The sequence below is a fragment of the Neopsephotus bourkii genome, unplaced genomic scaffold (genome assembly GCF_033783945.1).
Source record: "Neopsephotus bourkii isolate Nb327-2 ecotype Australia unplaced genomic scaffold, CSIRO-AGI_Nbou_v1 NB_1820, whole genome shotgun sequence".
Lineage (NCBI taxonomy): Eukaryota > Metazoa > Chordata > Aves > Psittaciformes > Psittacidae > Neopsephotus > Neopsephotus bourkii.
Window position 1 is genome coordinate 4,755,251 of NW_026902293.1, and position 18,652 is coordinate 4,773,902.

At 38.3% G+C, this 18,652-nt stretch overlaps 1 protein-coding gene across 2 annotated transcripts; it reads right to left on the minus strand.

The window, feature by feature from the left end:
- Positions 1-2,747: 2,747 nt before the first annotated feature.
- Positions 2,748-18,448, minus strand: GGH (gamma-glutamyl hydrolase). Of its 2 annotated transcripts, none has more exons than XM_061342751.1 (9): positions 17,883-18,448; positions 17,151-17,265; positions 15,913-15,963; positions 12,734-12,818; positions 9,385-9,523; positions 8,394-8,500; positions 8,202-8,292; positions 6,790-6,927; positions 2,748-3,368 (listed from the first exon to the last, which is right to left on the minus strand). In XM_061342751.1, exons 1-9 carry the CDS (start codon positions 18,211-18,213, stop codon positions 3,328-3,330), a joined length of 1,098 nt encoding a protein of 365 aa, XP_061198735.1. In that variant the 5' UTR covers positions 18,214-18,448; the 3' UTR covers positions 2,748-3,327. The 2 variants fall into 2 exon arrangements, with proteins under 2 accessions (XP_061198735.1, XP_061198734.1); XM_061342750.1 differs by lacking the exon at positions 2,748-3,368 and adding an exon at positions 3,780-4,783.
- Positions 18,449-18,652: the final 204 nt, after the last annotated feature.

Sequence of the window (18,652 nt, forward strand, 5' to 3'; positions counted from 1 at the left end):
GTCTGGCTAAAATCTCTGGAGTACTTCCGTTTTGCCAGGGAGTCTTTGGAAAAACCCCACAAATTGTCTATAAACTGTTAATTGCACTTTGCCTCTCCTCTATTAATAACAGTATTAACAATTAGTAATTCATGTAATAATAGTAATTGGGTAATGAGCCACATTCTTACAAGTCTCATTGTCTTTTGAGAAAAGCAGGCTTTAAGAGCTAGCCTAGCATGAGAGCTGCTGAGTAAATCTCAGTGAAGTACAGGTATGTGAAGTTTAAACTTCCTGGTCTGAAGTTGAATTCAGGTGATAATAACCCGATAACAACCTGGTGCCTCGAGAAAGTCACAGAGAGAAACTCATTTCCTAAGAAACCCCTAGCTGGAAAATGTCTGGTTTAGGATTTCTGGTTTTGCTGATGTACTCTTCAGGAAAATTACTGCTTTGAAATATGTGAAATACTTTTTACAAGTGAAACTACACATATAAAACAAGCTCTTGGACTTGTATAACTGCAAAACCACAGCGAAATACCTTCCAGTCCCGATCATCAGAGGAAGGCTGTGAAGTACAGAGTACTCAAACCAATTGCTTTGATGACTGGAAACAACAATTGCTATAATTTACGCCTATCGGCCTTTTACTTTGTTTGCTTTTTGCCTTTCAGTTACAGAAGCTTGGTTCTAAGGGATGTTTGCTCATTCTAAGAATCACAAAGAAAATAATTTGAGGGGTTTTGCTTAAGTTTGGAGCAAATGCCTTGGTCAAGTGCTCTTTCAAATAATGACAGCTATTTTTAGATGGTCTGGGCAAGTTTTGGATGAAAGGGTCTTGAAAATATTTTGCTATATAAGAACTCACAGAGAAAGTTGGCTGTTAAAACACACTGCTTACTTTGTGAAACAGATATTAGCATTATGAGGAAGTGATGAAAGCTGGAATAGTATGCTTATCAACAGGTGGCTCCGGGCAGGATATTCTTTGCTATTTACCCTATAAATAAAGACTGGATTTGAGAAAAGCCCTGCCTTGGGAAAAGACACAAGGCTAACAAGGTTAGGTAATCAATCACCTCCCAGTATCCGTCAATCTGTCTTCCATGTAAGTACTTAAACCAGAGTAATTTGAACAGGCATTTAGAAACTTTAATGGCACTTGAACACCAGCCAACTCCTACAGCTTTTCTGATAACACCACCACCAGATACATGAGTGAACTCCACAGACGGAAACCAACCCCAAATAAAATATTAATTACCATGATAAAAGTGACTGTGAAATCTTCTGTGTACACTCTCCCCCTTCAAAATCAAACATTCTTGAGTGTGCATTGGTAGGCAGTCTTCAGATGCCTGTTCACACACACAGAGAGCTATTTCTCTCCCCTCAGGACTCCTGCCTCACAAAGGCAATGCAGGGACAAAACACAATCGTGAAACCATTCATTATTGTTCTTCCTGGTTGTTCAAACGGTCCCCATACTTTCTTCCCTGTTCCAGGAAAAGAACCACCATGTCCCTAACAGGCCACTAATTTCTATGGAAATCTGCCCAGAACTGGTACAAGAACAGCCTAGCTTTCAATATTGCCTTGCTGAATGGCACCTACAGCAATGAATAAAGTGACAGAAATATCAAAGGGAAAGAAGTTAAAAATTAGCCTAAAAATAAGCCAGCATTAAAGTGGGAATAGGGTCATGGCTTGCTCAGACATGAATCTCTGCTTTGGATTCACCACCTTGCTCGGGAATTTTGCATAGCTTTTTGGCCCAGAAGCGGTGGGTTTTGGGTGCATTGTTTCAGGTTTTCACCCTAACCCTAATCCAATGCAGCCTGTGGATTAGACTCTTTAACTCAGTACCTAGAGTACTAAAGATGTTTCTTCCTTGTAGTTTCTTCTTTACTTGAAGGAATTCAAACTGGTCTTTCTTACCTCCTAGTCAAAAGTTTTCTAAACTCAGGTTCTCAGTTTCTCCCAAATAAGTTGTGCTGTTTTGCATGAGCTAGCTTCACATGTATAGAAAAGGGAACCAAGACAGGTTCTGTAGCTATAGGGAACAACACCTGAAAATAGGGATGACTCCAGTCACCTCCAGCTAATGTTTAAACCTGTTAAATATTCAGTGGAAACAAGATGTAATCCCAGATGAAATAATTCTGTGCTCGTATACTCTTGTTTTTCCACTGCAATGCTGCCAATATGTCCAGTTATAGCAAAACATTCTAATATTATTCTGCCTCCTCCCTTCTTCTTCCTCATTTCCCAGCTACCCTGGTACATAATTAAATAGCACAGTACAGTAAATATTCTACTCAACAAGTCACTTTAAACTTCTGAGACACCACACCACCAGATCACAAAATTACACAAAACACTGGTTCTTGTAGGCCATCTAGTGATAAAAGCAGTACAGTACAAGGAGAAAACCATTTAAAGCTTTTCCTTCTTAAAGATCACTTCCTATAACCCGCAAGACACACAGGGTTTCCTTGCTGATGGATGTTTTTCCCACACAGCAGCAAGCAAGATTACTGCGCCTATAGCCATACTCTGAGTAAGATGAGAGCATGGCCACAGGCTCCTTTCCTTCTCTCTCCAACATTAATCCTAAAAACCATGCTTACTTGACTCTATACCAAGTAGACACAGGTTACAGAAGCATCCTGATTTCTGACTGTCACAGACAGAAATAAAAGACCATAAAACGACCATTAATACTTTATCCATGGTATCTAAAATGAGAGCAAAAATACACATATGCTTGAATAAAAGTTTAATCCATGTATCATAGAAAAATCTTACAAGGCTTTACATGATAAAAGATATTAAGAAAAGACACAGACAAATTCATAGTAAATACAATGCTTTCTCATCACATTACACACAATACTGTTATAGTTACAGACTTAGGAACTAATTACTACCACAGCAGTTAGTAGACATTTCACTTACAAGTTTGATCCCTGCTTTTAATGCTAAACCCTGCCCTCCTTACTTAGGCAAATTCTTACAGATATTCCTAAGAATTCAGCCTGAACAAGAAGTAGAAGACTGGACTGGGTTTGTAAGTAGCTTAGCTGCCACATTTGTATGCAACTGTAGAGTGTAATCCTCTTTTTACACTTGGTTCTACTCAGGAGTCAGCTAATAAAATTAATAAAGTCACCTATATTAAAACAAGTTCCATTTACTGAACTTGACTGATCTGACAAATGCAGAAATAACCTGCAATATCATGTTTAAGCTAGTAATTACCTGGCAAGCATCCTTCTGGTATGTCACAGTTAACGTCTCCTTAGTTTTTTAATAAATGCATTTCACATTCTCTTACACAGTTGTTTCATGATAAAGAGCAAGAGGAAAGTCTTTCACTTGAAAAACCTGAGAAATGTACCAGCTTTATTCAGATATGGTACTTGAGAGTATAACATACTACAAACAGAGCTGTGGTATAAACCTGAATTTCATAAAACTCCAAATCCCTGCAGATGTTAACAGAGTTTGGAAGCTGTGCAACAGAGGAAAAGTTAGATTTGATTGTCTCATCTTAATTCCTTTTTGGACACCACACAAAATCACTGAACACAATTTTCACTAAGTGTGCAACAAAGCAAAGGTATAAAAAGAAAAAACGTATCACAGGATATCAAATGTAACTGCTATTGTCACATGTCAACATTAACAGGTTTCTCATACACATTCATCTGCTGTTTGAATTCTAGCTGCATTAAACTACCCAACACTGCAGAAAGAAACCACTCTCTTTAAGTTAAAGCCAAACTACTACAAAGACAGAATTCTATCCAGTAGCTACAGGAAAAGTCAGATTACATAAAGAAAAAAATAGGTTTACATTCTTTCAAATAATACTAATAAAAAAAGACATCTACATCTTTCATCTGGCTCCAGTTATGTAAAACTGAATTTGAAACGAACAGAAACTGGAAATCAGCACTTAACTATGCCCTCTAAATGTACCCATTTTACCTGAGACTTGCAATGCCTAGTTTACACTGCATCCTATTTATATAGGCCTCACAAGGTATAAGCACTCAAAACAAAGCTGAATGTACAAGAGAAACAGTTTCACAAATGGATATAGTGTGCATATTAGGGGCAGGGGGGGGTGTGGGAAAAGTCTCTTTGCTGTCATGCTCCTTACTACTTTTGTCAATTTTTCAAATGACAAAATAGCCCCTGTCAAGAACTTGTTTACGTACACATATTTATGACAAACCCAAGAGTCTCGTTTGTTAAATCACGTGAAAAGGATAGGATTTTCCTAAGCAATGTATCTAAGCCTTTCATGCTATCATAGCCCACAACATTTACAAAGATAACTCTCATGTTTTAAAACACATGAATACAGTGTTTTTCCTTGTACTAAATATGATTACTTCCAAGTTCATAAGCATAATCAAAACCTTTTCCCTTGAAGAAAAAGCTATTTTTCATCAGCTTCCCTAAAAGTGTGATCCAAGACAATTATTATGTTATTAAATATAGACTTTATATTAATGGTCCACAAATGCAGAAGAAACAGAATAAATCATTACAAAGAAAAAGAACTGTGCTGGCTTTCTGTCATGTGCAGTGCACTACATCAGCTTAATTACTCAATGCTGGCAAATAATTCCATTTATAAATAGCAACACCACACCTTTGACACAATATTCAATCAAAAAAATAGATTTGCTGAAATGAAGAAAATGTTCCTGTATATACTGGAGTATAATTATAAATCAATTCTTTTGTTTCCTCAGCTTCACTGGGAAAATGGTGCAAGCTCTTCCGGGCTGTAAAACATTGTAAAAATACAGATCACTTTACTGTTATCCTACTTGACAGTATCTTTCCTGGCAAAGCAAGTTGTTCTGTGTGGTATAACAGCAAATGAAATTACAGTAACTTGTATGTGAAGAACTGTGAAGATGCATCTTCATAAAGCTGGTTATACCATATTTTATTACTGGGGAGGGAGAAATTTAATTATTAATTTAAAAGCCAAGCCTGTACAAACATATTTATCCATGAGATAATTAACAAAACAAAACCTGAATTCTTTCCTGATTTATCCCATTGTCAATTTTACACAAGTTAAAATTAAGGACGTATGGATATGAAAATGGTATTTCAATAGAATGGTTTAGTTATTAAGTGATCATAGATGAGTGTATTTTTGTCAGCTGAAAACAGTTTTTCACCCATAATTTATTTTCCAAGTTAAGAAGATGCTCTGCCTTATGTCAGCTAAAACCATCAATTACTCATTGCAGCGTTAAGATATGAAGTACTCAGTAGGAGCAGCTGTACACCTACTGGAGAGGTGATGAAGGATAATAGCTCATCATATGGTACGTGAGATGGCAGCAGACACAGAGCTGGCTGACACAAGTTTACTCTACTAGAATTGAAGGTCAACAGCTCCAAAAGCTAGTGACACATCTGTGTGGTACCATGCATGAGCTCATTACTTGTGTGTACATATATAAAAGAACCCACAGGCACTGTACCTCAGCAGGATTTACAAGCAGAGCTGGCCCTTTTATTTTTTTTGACACATTTACTTGGACAATGGCCTGAGCAAGCTTACTTGTGCCTGTAATACAGAGTGCAGATACTAGTGAACATAGCAAACAAAACCAGGAAACATGCTGCGTTCTAGCAGTAGAGTACAAAAGAAAAGGCAGACTCACACTACACTTTCTCCTGGTTTTCCCTTTATTTTTGTCTTAGTATCCTGTAAGTACCTTATCAAAATTCTTAAAATAGAGGAAGCTTCTGGATACTTCTTGGATACTGCCAAGGCATTTTGTGCGATTTTGCTACCTTTTCACAAAGGGGAGTAGAACGACATTTTGCAGAAAAAGAGCCCTGAACTTGTACAAAGCACAACTTTTATTTCCACACCACTCTCGCTGACTAGGTCAGCACAAGCTGCTTTTCTTTAAATCACTGTTGCTTTTTAGGTGACTCTTCCGATTAGAGAACAAATTTAGAGACCAAATTCAATTAGGTTATTGATTATGTTCTTCATACTGCCAGTCAATCAGGTAAGACAACTGCATAAATAGTCAATTTAAAACAAGAAAATCGTATTTTGGCAGAATGGTTCAGTAAGTATAAACAAAGGAATAAAGTAAGCTTTATCACTTTGAATATTCCTGTATTTATATCCTGCTTATTTAAATAGAACAGAAGTGTCATAAATTATCAATATTTTATACATTAGTTACTTCCACCTTCTTAGTGTATAAACAAATTAAAAGCTCTATAAAATTAAAAAAACTTCTTGTGCTGTCTAGAGTACATAACTGTTGGGCAACACACTGCTCCCCTTTGATACATCTGTATACTGCCCAAGCAGTATTTATAATATTGGTGATTATATTTTGCAAGCAAAACTAAGAATACAATGAATGACTATAACTCAGTCTGGAACTCAAGAAACTTCTGTAAGTATGAACAGAGTATTTTTTTAATTTCATTGTCTCTGTTCAAGGAAGGCTAAAATGTACACTTATCATTTGACATGGTAGAGAGTCAAGCACAAACAATGCTTTTCAGCCAGTCCACTGAAGAATTTGTGGAATACTTGGCCTTTTAATGTCACTTTTACTAAGCCATTCTATTTGTAGTATCCCATGTTTTTTATAAGCCTATAAAGCTTGCAGAGTAATCTTCTCAGAAAGCAGCGAGAGGTACTGAACTCTGAAAGTTGAAAAAGAGGTCTGTCATCTTCAAAGACTTTCAATAATGCTTCACTCTAAAAAATGACATTTATAGATGATAAACTTTTTACCTTCATTAATGAAGAAGTCAGCTACATAATATGATGCTCTTACAGCTGACGGGGAATGTGGAATGCCTGGTGAACTCTTCCACTCAAAAGGATTTTTCTCTGGATGCCACTGGACACCATAAATTGGATATTTGTATGCTGTAAGAAACACAAAGTACGTAAGTAAGGTCTATACCTAAAGAATTATGTGCTTAGTCTTACTGCAAAAGAACTCAAAGAATAAGCTATGAATAACTCACATCAACAGTTTAACAAAAGCTTAAGCAGCAAGGTGAAACTGCTTAAGTCACAGTACAACTGAAAGAAAAAAAATGGATATTCTAAAAGAAAGGTCTCATTCCATGCAAGATTTTTGTACACCACTTTTTTGATTATTCATTTCAGAATTAAACATATACATACATTGCTTCAGCAAAAATAGTGTTACAAGTGTATCAGTCTCAAAACTTCCCATCTACTGCCAGCATCACTCAACATACAATATTCACTGTCACACAGGATATCACTGGCAGTTCCATGTGACAGACCCAAGTCTTAGGATCTCTGTGAAGGCCCAGTCAATCCAGGGGCAGCCTCCATCTGCTCTGTGCCAGGGCTGATATACTGGGGAAGCCAGTCCTTAACACTTACAGAGAAGAGCAGCACAGCAGATGATGACTGCTCTGTGATAAACTGCTTGCAGGCACAGGAGATGCCTGTCATTAGCCTAATCAGGTTTTCTGATCAAATTGCTATTCTTTACTTCTGGGAAACAGCCAGTAGGCCATACAGAAGAATCCCACAGGTGGACAGCTGAGCCTTACTGTAGAGCTGCTAGCAGTGCACTGATCAAGATAAACCCCTCCCTAAAGAGCTAACTTGTCTCTTGATCTCAGAAAACCCTGTGCAAAATGTAGGCACCACAAGCTAAGTAACAAAAAAGGCTTTTAGTGGAGGCAATTATCAGCATCGCTGCTAAAGCAGTGAGGAAGGTTGCTATTACCTCAGTACTCTGAACTGTTCTTGCAGTACAACAAACAGATACAGAGCATCTCAAGAATGCAAGCATAAGCAGACAGACAGAAAGCGAGGTTCAACAGAGGCATGTTGCACTGCAGAGGGATTAAACTACTTCAGGATGAGTGCTGTACACTTCACGTCACAGGACTCATATTCTAGTGCTAAAGTGTACCTGTGCATTTGAAAGGTGAACAGCAGGCAAGAGAAGTAATTAGTCTCACAGACATGAACTCAAAGGATAAAATATCCCTGCACACAGAGTATGCTGCTCATAGCTACAGCACTGACAGGCCTGATACTCACCCTGCTGTTCTAACAGCAAGCTTGCAGTACAAGCTAACATCAATGCCACAACACCTCTAAAGAACTAGTCTGTTACAGTCACAGTTTACAAAGGAAATTTGTTTCCCTACCTTCCATGGTAGATATAAACTCCACTTGATCATTCATGTTAGTGGTCAAAACATTATAGAAATTACGAAGCTCTTCATTCTTTGTGAAATTCTGTGATAAGGAATCAGGAGAAAGATGTGTTATTCCCTCATTTAATTCTAGTTTTAACAAAGCAAAAGCATTTGTGTTCAGGAAATAAAATGACCAAATACCTCCAGGGAAAGGCTCCACATGTGAAAGTTTGATGTCAATGGCTCAGTAGCAAGTGCATGTAATACATCATTAGGGAAATTCTTGAATAATCTACTGGTTTTTGCAGCTGTTAGAAAGAAAAATGAAAAAAAGGGTATTATCCATTACCCAAGCTGCCAGCAGTCTGTTGCATAGATTAATACTGAGCAGGAGACAAATTAAATGAAATACTGCATTAAAGTAAACTTTTATTTGTAGTATAACTTTATGATTTTAGAATATGCTACAAGGAAAATCAGTTAAATAACTACAACAGATTTCCAATATGCTGTTACCACTGTCCTCCAGTCCTGACCCAGAGAGGACCCAACATTAACGCTACCTAAAGTTCCCATTAAAACAAGTATCGTTCTTTGCCACTCATTTTTGTGACCTTTCCATTCACAGTGAGCACAAATGACAGAATTTGTGAATCCTACGTGGTTCACACATGTATTACTCACAAATTAAAGGATAAAGTAGCAACAGAGACCCCGATTTTACCAGTGTTGCTGAGTGGCACATCTCTGTCTTATGGGTTTTCTCCAATTTCAAAACTGTAGAAGTGGAACAACAATGCTAATATTCATCATTACGAAAGATGCAATTTGAAAAATTTATAATCACCCGCTCTCAGAGTTTGATAGGTTTTGGACCAATGAACTCTGTAACAAAAAAGGAACCTAAACCCACATTATTTTTGTAGGTCCACATTATCAAATGACTCAAAGAGCTATAAGTGTGTTTTTTGTTGACTGCTGTTGGTTTCAAATGGCTTGTGCTCACACCTCTGCTTTACAAGTGATAGATTTGCACTGACATTATGAAAATAGTTATGGCAATTTATTAAGAAACAAATTTAACAAGATAATCATCAGAAAATTCCCAAACATGCACCCCTGCATATTTATCACAAACAAAACACAAGACCTCTTAGCAAAACTCAAATAGGAGATGTAATAGATTTTTCACCTGAGGTAAAGTTCAGAGGGAGTGCAAAACCATTTGTCTTGGTATTAACAAGCAAAACTTTGCCACTTGTGAGATACGTAAGCTCTTCGTGTCCAAGACATGTTCCCCATACTGGGAAATAATCTCCTTTATCGTTAGCCTTCAAAATAAAAAACAACAACGTAAGGAAAAAGCACTGAAGATTTACAGAAAGAAGACTGAAGAGAACTTCCTACTCTTTTTGCTTTCTCTTGTGTAGGTGACAGATAAAACTACTGCAGTAGTACAACTGCTACTAAATTAATTTTAACAGTTCAATTAGAACTGAAATGAACAGACTCTCCTAGCTTTTCTCCTTAAAGATAAGGCTACGGGATATACATGTCTGTTGAAGCAGTAAACTGAGCCTAATGATAGTAGTTTCACTGTTCTTTCTACCAATAAGTAATACTGAGAGCAGCAAAGAAGGCAATCAGAAGAGACACAAACCAGCCTGTCACCATCTTGAGGGAAAGCCCACTCATCACAATTCATACTTTTATATGAAACATGTTATGATCACATTCAAGGGCCATTTGCAATGTCTGAATGCCTGTGCCCACCCATTTGAATTAAGAAAACATAAATCCTATTACTAGCATGGCTACAGTCTAAGTAACATACTTGTATGCTTGCTTAACTAGCAGGTTTGGAGCTGTGCTCCAAAAAGATAAATTGTGAATTTAAACAGCTTAAAAAAGTGATAATCACTTTCAAAAGAATACGAATTGACAGGCAAGTGCAAAAACAAGAGAAGAAAGTAAACAGAAGAAAAGGAAAGCAAAAAGAGAACACAACTAGCTTCCTGTCACTTCACTAGGAACAGTGCATATACACAATGAAAATCTCCATTATTGTATGGTTTATTCCTGGTAGTAATCGCATGTTAGAGACTGAGATGTTTCAGAACTCCTGTTTCTAAACATTTTTAGGTTATGCATAACGCATCACACCGCATATCCCTATAAGCTGCAGCTCAAAAGCCGTTTTTGAAACAGCTGAAACTATAGGCTTAGAATAAAAAAATGTTACCCTATTGCATTACTAGCAGCAGAGTAATAAAAGCCCATATAACTACTTCTTCTCAGAGCAAAACATGGAACATTTACAGAAAGAAGGCCAAGAGTACTGCAGTCTTCATGACTACCCATCATGCATAGCTAGACACAGGACTTGCGACACTGCCTGTCTTTCATGTAAGTGAGGAATAAAGCCACTAAAGGCAAAAAATACACTATGGTTTAGTAACTACTACAACTGAACCATACCACTTTGTGCTCCCACACCCCTCCCTTTTGTTTTTTTTTTTTCTTTATTTTTTTCAATAAACATTAGCCTGTAGGCTAAGCATGTATTAAACAACACCCAAGACATCACATTTTAAGAACTAATTTAAAAGCTGGAAAGCAGTATTTCATTTGGGGTTTTGCCCAGCTAGTAAAATTCTATTGACTTGGATGGGGATTAGCATTTCACATCCTCTGTTCATATTAAAGCAAAGCCAGACCACATCATTTCTCATTGTGAACATTTGCAAACAAACAGAAAATGAACCCTCATACATTTTTAAAACCCATAAAATTCAATCAATTCCATACCTGACAATATACTTTTGCCTAATGTAGCTTACTTTATATTAATAAAACTACCAGTATTTTATAACCCCGATGAAGTCTCAAAAGATGAAAATCAAAACACACAATTAGCAGAAATACCACAGGAAAAAAAAACAACCCTGACTGATGATGAACTGAAAATTACTTTCTGCCTTTCACTCACCTGAAGCACTCCTACCATCTAACAAACCTGCCACTCTGATCATAAAATTACAACATATACAACTGAGTTAATCATTGTGCAATGTCAATAAAATTTCATAATAGGACTGCAAACCACAAGAACCCCTTGCCCCAGTACTGCATACCAAGACAGAGGCCGCACTTCACACAATGAGCAGTTTCAAAAAGACAAGTGAGACTGTCCCACATAGAAGTGAGACAGACTTTGCAAGACTCAGGTTTAAGGCAACAGACAAACAATCACCACAAATGAAGACAAATAAAAGAACAACATTCGGGTCACAGGAAGTGAACAGCAGGAAACTTAATCACTGAACTGCAGCAGCTTACTGGTCCTGAAATACCACTGCCTGTGCTTTCCTTGTCTGCTGTTGGGAAGTCAGCAGCAAGGGTAGAAGAGAAATTCCTCCCTCTGATGAACGCTTCTATCACAGTAACTGCTTCAGCACTACTCATAATTGCCCTTAGAATTGAGCGAAGTTTTCCAAAACATGACTTCTGTGACTATTTTAATCAATGTTAACTGAAAATAAAATAAAGCCAGTACAGAGGAAAAAAAGGAAGAAAAATTACATTTTTATGCTATTCCAGTACAGAAGATCCTTAACAAATCATAGGGATTGTATATAAAGCTCAGCAAATCTCCATGCCTTTCCACAATGCAAATTTTACTTCAAAATGTCTTGATGAGTTAACTGAAAAAAACTTCACCCTTTATGCTCTAAGAGAATTAAATGTCCAGTAAGGATTCAAAACCTTCCTGACATTCTTTGAAAGAAACAGCTTTTCTAGATATTCAATCTTTTTCTTAATGAAGCTAAAGATCATATAAGTATTAACAATTAAGATAACCTTTCAAGTGTTCTTCCTACCTTTCTTCATGCTGTAAATTAAGCTAGTGTTTACTTTAAAAATGTGCTATATTTACAGTTATCAATGCAAAGAAATAGCTAAAATGGTAGACTCCATATCTGCACCTCTGAAGATATATTTAAATCTACTTATAGGTAAGTAAGAATAAAGGTGTTTCACAGCTGCAACATACTGGTGAAGGGAGGGCTTAATGTTCTATTATTGTAAATTGGTTTATTTGAGAGCCTGTCTAGAATTCCTTCTGAGTTCAAACTTTAGTCATGGGACTTATACAAATTATTACATTTATGTATATCTTTGTTCAACATTTAATGTCAAAGGATACTTTTCACTTTTTGAAGGCATAACTGCTACTCTATTGCAAGTTCCACACAGCCATAAGCCTTGGGTATAACGAATAAACAATACTGTTTTCACCTGAAGAAATTGGAAGTTTAAGACCATGACACAAGATAACAGGAGAGGGTTCCAGAAGTCTGAATTTTAAGCTATTAAATGATTTATTTTTTTTAATGCAGAAGCCAGCTACAAGCTCCTTATTATTGGGCTTACAGTTAACACACTGATGCCAATGCAGAGTTATGAAAATATGAGCCTCACTGTCACTTTGATCTCTGAACAGTGACAATAACAAGAACAGACTGTTCCTCAGTAATTACCTCTAATGCCTTGTGGTAAAATATCTTAGCAACCCTGGAATATTCTGAAGTCTTAAGATCCACACCGCCTCCTGGAAAAAGTACCCTGAAAGGCAACATCCAAGAGTCTGATTAGCAATGGTGATTAAACTAAAAGCTGGACAATGTACACAGAGAAAGGTCTGATAGTGGTTTTAAGGGTAGGATTCAGGTCTAGATTCAGACACCTACATTTCAGAAACCTACAGATAGTCATCTAAGCTTCCAGGGATCTAGTCAGAAAAGTCAAATAGCTTTTCTACAGCAGAAACGTAAGCCAGTAGGCTGGTCAGCCGGTTAGGCTCCATTGGCTCTACAGACTAGCATGACATTAATTACAGTTTAGACAGCTATCACACACACAGATGGCAAAGTTTAGGTGTCTTAGTCTTTAACTAATTCATATCCTAAATCTTAAGTGTTCTTCTACTGAAGAATACTAACTGTTACAAAGCAGTGACCAAGCTTAGTGCAATGTAAGGAAGAGGAGAGTAAATAGAAAATACACAAAGCATAGAGATTTCAGATGGCATGTAAAAGGGTTGCACCCCATGACTCCATCAAATCCTGTCCTGACTCTTAGCTGGCTCTGCCTACCACTTTAAAATCCTGACCCTGATCTTAATTCATCCTGTTTGATTTTAGTGACGAAGAACTGAAGAACTGTGGCCCTGACAGAGTAACCTTCCTATTGCAGACAACACAGCTCAAAAGTTCCTATTAAAAAGGAAAAAAAAAAAGTATGTTTGGCTACACAGAATCCGATGTAGCTGAAGACAATAAAACAATCTCAGGGACAATTTCAAACAAACAGTGCACAAGCTTTTTCCACTACAGTAAATAATCAGCAACAGCTATTCTTTGTGTCACTCCCCAAACCCAAACACCACAAAATAAAAAGACACAGTGCAGTCTTTTTCACAGGTATGCATGATGGCATGGAAAACAGAGTTTTCACATGTATGCATGATGGCATGGAAAGTAATCAAGTACTATCAGAGGCAGTAATAGGTAATAAGGGATGTCTCTTCCAGGTATAACTGAAACAGCAGCCACAGAACCAACAGAACTGAACGTATGAGCATTCCCTAACTCACTAGGGCAGAACTTCAAGTAGATTTACTCAAGCCACATCCACCAGCTGCTGATTTTTCACCAAAATGACTGAAGGATTTTCTCTACACTTCTGTGCTCTGGAAATGGCAACCTTTATCAGTGAGACACATGCACCTAGAAACAACTAACACATCAAACCATCCTCAGCATTTGAGTGCACATTTATACCATTGTGACTCAGTTTATTTTAAGGTGAATGATGAACAAAATCACACAAAAGCCACAAAATACTTGATGAAAAAGTAGAGCAGTATTCATAGAATCACAGAATAGTTAGAGTTGGAAAGGACTTTAAGATCATCTAGCTCCAAGCACCCTGCCATCAGATTACTCTCCAGTGCCAATATACAAAATTAATACAGCTGAAGATATTTTCAGAACAGATCATAGATTTCCACAGAGATCTATAATCTCTATAAATTAGACAAATAAGGTGATTCTTACCTGGACGTAGTGGAAAACTTACTTAACCTGTTCCTTTTGTTCAAACCAAAAACTGGCCAGTACTAATTAGGAAAAACAACTGTCATTTCTGCTAATGCTAAAAGGAAGTAACCCATTAAATAGCAATGATAATGGCTTGACATTGCCATAAGCAGATTGAAATGCAACTACCTGTATTCCTGTATCTCTAACTGGCTAAAGCTGATGACATACACTGCCTTTCAAATGCTATCCCAGGAGTACCTTGCTATATTCACAATATTCTGTCTCTAAGACAGTAAACTTCACGATTTTAAGAAAGTGGTGATACAAAGTAAATCATTTTCAACTGCAAAGAACCTGGAGCTCAGCTCCTGCAACATGAAATATCAAGGTATCACTTATATTAAGTTTCCACAGAACGGAAAGGCCTTCCCTCAAAGGATCTTTTTTGTTATTTGCACACAGCTGTGCTGTGGAAGCCACTAGCTGACAGAGGAGGGCAATAAGAGGAAATCTAGAGTGGCCTTACCCACCTACACAGCACAAATCAAAACGTCAGCCACTGCAAAGACAGAAGTATAGGGGAACTGGATCTAACTGCCTAACACCCTCTTCTGCATCAAGGTAGATGGTGAGGTAGAAAGAATGGAAGACCCCATTGGTACAAGTTCTTGTAGCAACCAAAGAGAGGCTGGCAGCCATAAGAAAGGGATGAAATTATTAATTCTGTCTCCAACATGAAAGGCCACATGGGGAGAAAATGTCACTGTCTTACATCTGCTTATGTCACAAGACCCATGTCTTAGTATACAGGGCATGATGTGGAGCATAAGAGGACAATACTCGCCTCAGACAGCCATGGGGCTAAATCTAATAGTTCTATACATGTTGATTAATATTGTAGTATATGCATAAACTTAACAGAAACATTCATGGTTTAAGATGCTGATCTCATGACTACAAGTAGCACAACCACATGCTACAGGCTTACATATAATCAAGCCTGTGAATGTAGCATCAGCTGATTTAACTCTCCTGAAGTGAGAGGGCAGCTGGAAAGTTAGAATATTTGTACAACAAAGACCTAAGCCACAGACCCATGACAGGCAAAGACAGGCCATTCAAGCAACAAGAGAAAGGACCCATACAGAAAAGGGTAGAAAAGACTGCAAAACAGAAACTTCTGTGATAGAGAAGATAAGAAGAAGAAGCAAGAAAGGGTAAGAACAGGGATAAAACACCTAGCAAGTGCTATTAAGTATTAACATTAACAGGACCACTCAAATGAGGAAGAAGAAAAAATTAACAAAGAAGTGGGGTTTTCACCTGTAAACTTGTTAATCACTATAATGCCACTTCTCTCTGCCTGCAGATAAGCACAGGCAAATGTCAGGATGAGCCTTGGCACTGTTGCAGATTATCTGACATGTGCTCGTCAAGGAAGGAAAGTCAGCAGATCGGCATTGAACGAAATAGTGCTCTGTCTTTGAATGTATTTACGTGTCTGAAGCACTCAGCCCAACCTCTCAAGAGAGCAGTAAGTGTCCTTGGGAATACAGCAAAGCTCAATACCAGAACTATCACATCTTTCAACAGAAAAAACAGTGCTCAAAACTTACCCATTAATAGAGTGGAATATTTTATCATATTCTTCATCTGAAAGATTTAATCTGAAACACCAAGAATATAGTTACAGAATACATATGAAAAATGCATATTTAACCATAAAAATGTCATCATTATTTAACAGAAACGTGAGACACAGAAAACATGTAGAAAGCATGCTTTCAACAGAATAAAACAGACCCAAATCAAACAAAACATTCCACTTGAAAGAGCTCAACCCACAGAATTGACAATAGGGCCCTGTCAGGTACAGTTCAAGATTAGATACTAAGAGACCCCTTTGAAGGCACTTGTATTTGACATTTATATGAGTGGTATGGTTATTATTTCCTGCAGACTGGCAACTCCGGTTTCCAATTGATTCCCAGAAGGGCAGAGCTGCAAACAGTGGGTCACACCCATTCTTCAGCAAAGATGTAGTTAAGAGGTGCAAAGATGAGAAAGTTCTCAGCATCAGCAAAATGTCAGCAAACCAGCAAGGTGGCAACACTCCTTGCAGAACTGATACACTGGGCATATTCAAAGAGTTCAGCTTTGCTACATCTAACTTTTTTGCCAGATTTAGAAGCCTCCATTCATGCATGAAGCTTCTGGTCTGCAAACATTCTGAAAGCTCTGCCAGCTGCGTGAGGAACATTGCTTCTAATTCATGCACTTAACTGGTGCTCTTATTTGACTGTGTATATACATCCTATCTATGCCAGTTCTGCTACTTTGCTACTTTTTAACCAACAACCAACATAAAACACCACATGGACTTAGCAACCCCCTGTCTGAGAACTGGACTTTGGTTTCTTCAAGGAGTACTGATAGCCTTTCTCCATTACTTGAATTCTAGGACTACACAATGGGACAAAGACAGTATGTATGTATCTAGATATCTATGATGTGTGTTTGTGGGGTGCTACACATCAGACTGAATATACCTAACTTCAAGAAACTAGGGATGCAAACTCTGGCGGGCAATTTTACAGGTAAAAACCTAGTAATTTCAAATAAATGTAATTCTTAATATTTCTTCTAACATACAATAACATGCTTCAATAGCAGCATGTTTCAGCCTGCTTTTATTCTGTTTGCTTCTAAAACTCCCTGCAGATTGTGGTATCTTCAAATAGTCATCGAGGAGCTTTAAAACACTCTCAAAAGCAGCACAACCGCTTTCTGAGCTCTAAGATAATACCGTTAAGTTAAACAATTATTACCCACTTGTAAGGATATAAAAATCTACCTTATTGGCACAACTCGGGCACCAGCAGATTCCAAAAACTTCACGTATGAAGCTGCAATATAGGAACTTCCAAATCTGTGGAATTTATCAAAGTGACACTCCTGTGCCAATATCCCTGAGGGATCCAAGACAGAAAATTAGGGCTATACAAACAGCAAATGCTACACACTTAAAACAGAATTAAACTCCAGTTTTCTACGTGCATAACATTTACCACCTGAAGGAATTCCAAACACTGAGACACTGGGGTATCAATTACGATGCCTAGTCACAAGGCACCAAACACGCATTACCTAAGTCTCAGCTTCTCTGCTTTAATTATTCAGTACTACAGTTCCTTTTAGATAAGCTACAGTTAAGATTTTTTAAAAAGGTATATACAGTGTAACATTACTGATAAAAGCTTTAATCAAACCCATGCTCACTCCACACAGGAACTGACAGGGTTTCATAGAATGGTTTGGGTAGAAAGCAACCTTAAAGCTCATCCAGTTCCAATCTCCTACCATAAGCAGGGACACCTTCTACTACACCAGGTTGCTCAAAGTCCTGTCTAACATGGCCTTGAGCACTGCCAGGGATGGGGCAGCCACAGCTTCTCTGGGCAACCTGTGCCAGGGCCTCACCACCCTCACAGTAAACGCCGGTTTGGGTTCCCTCGCCCAGGACAGCGAAGGCAGGGTTCGAGGCAACCCTCGGTCCGACCGGTAGCCCCCCCCACCCGCCCCTTACCAATGATGGGTCTCTCATTGCCCCCCGCCAGGCGGCCGCACAGCACGACGGAGGCTGCGGCGGCGCAGAGGAGCAGGAGCAGGGTGGCTGCCGGGCCGTCAGGAAGCCCTACGAGGCGTCCCATAGCCACGCCGCCCGCCGCCTGCCAGCACCAACCGTTCCACCACCGCCTCAGTCCGGCGCCACACAGCACCCTGCCCGCCTGCGCCGCGGGGCACGCCGGGACATGTAGTTCCGGCGGCGGGGCGCTGAGGGCCGTCCCTGGAGAGAGGCGGCGGGCTTGGCGATGCTGAGGCCCCTCCTCAGTGTTGCGACGTAGTTGCTGCATCATTAACCAGTGACAGACCAGTATGGTTCAACTAGAAGAGGTTTATTAATATAATGCTGTTAATACGTAAAAAATTATAAAAACATTGAGCTTTACATTGTGTTTATGGTCAGTAGTGAATTATTTGCATCATCTAACAGTAAATGTCTGTTTTTAGAGGCACCCCTTATATTCTTAAATAATAATGCACCTAGAGATTTTTCTTTCTTTTGTTGACTCTGCAGCTCTAAAGCTGCCAGACACCTCTTCCAGTCATCACGCAAATGTTCTCATTGTGTCCTTATTATTAACAGCAACCGCAATTGAGAGTTCCTACAGCCCATGTAACATGTAAACATTAAAAAATAATTAACAGTGCATGAAAAAGTAACTGCACTCCATGCTCTAACTGTTGTGTTATGCAAAAGTGCTACCATTTAGTAACAGATTCAAGGTGTTATCT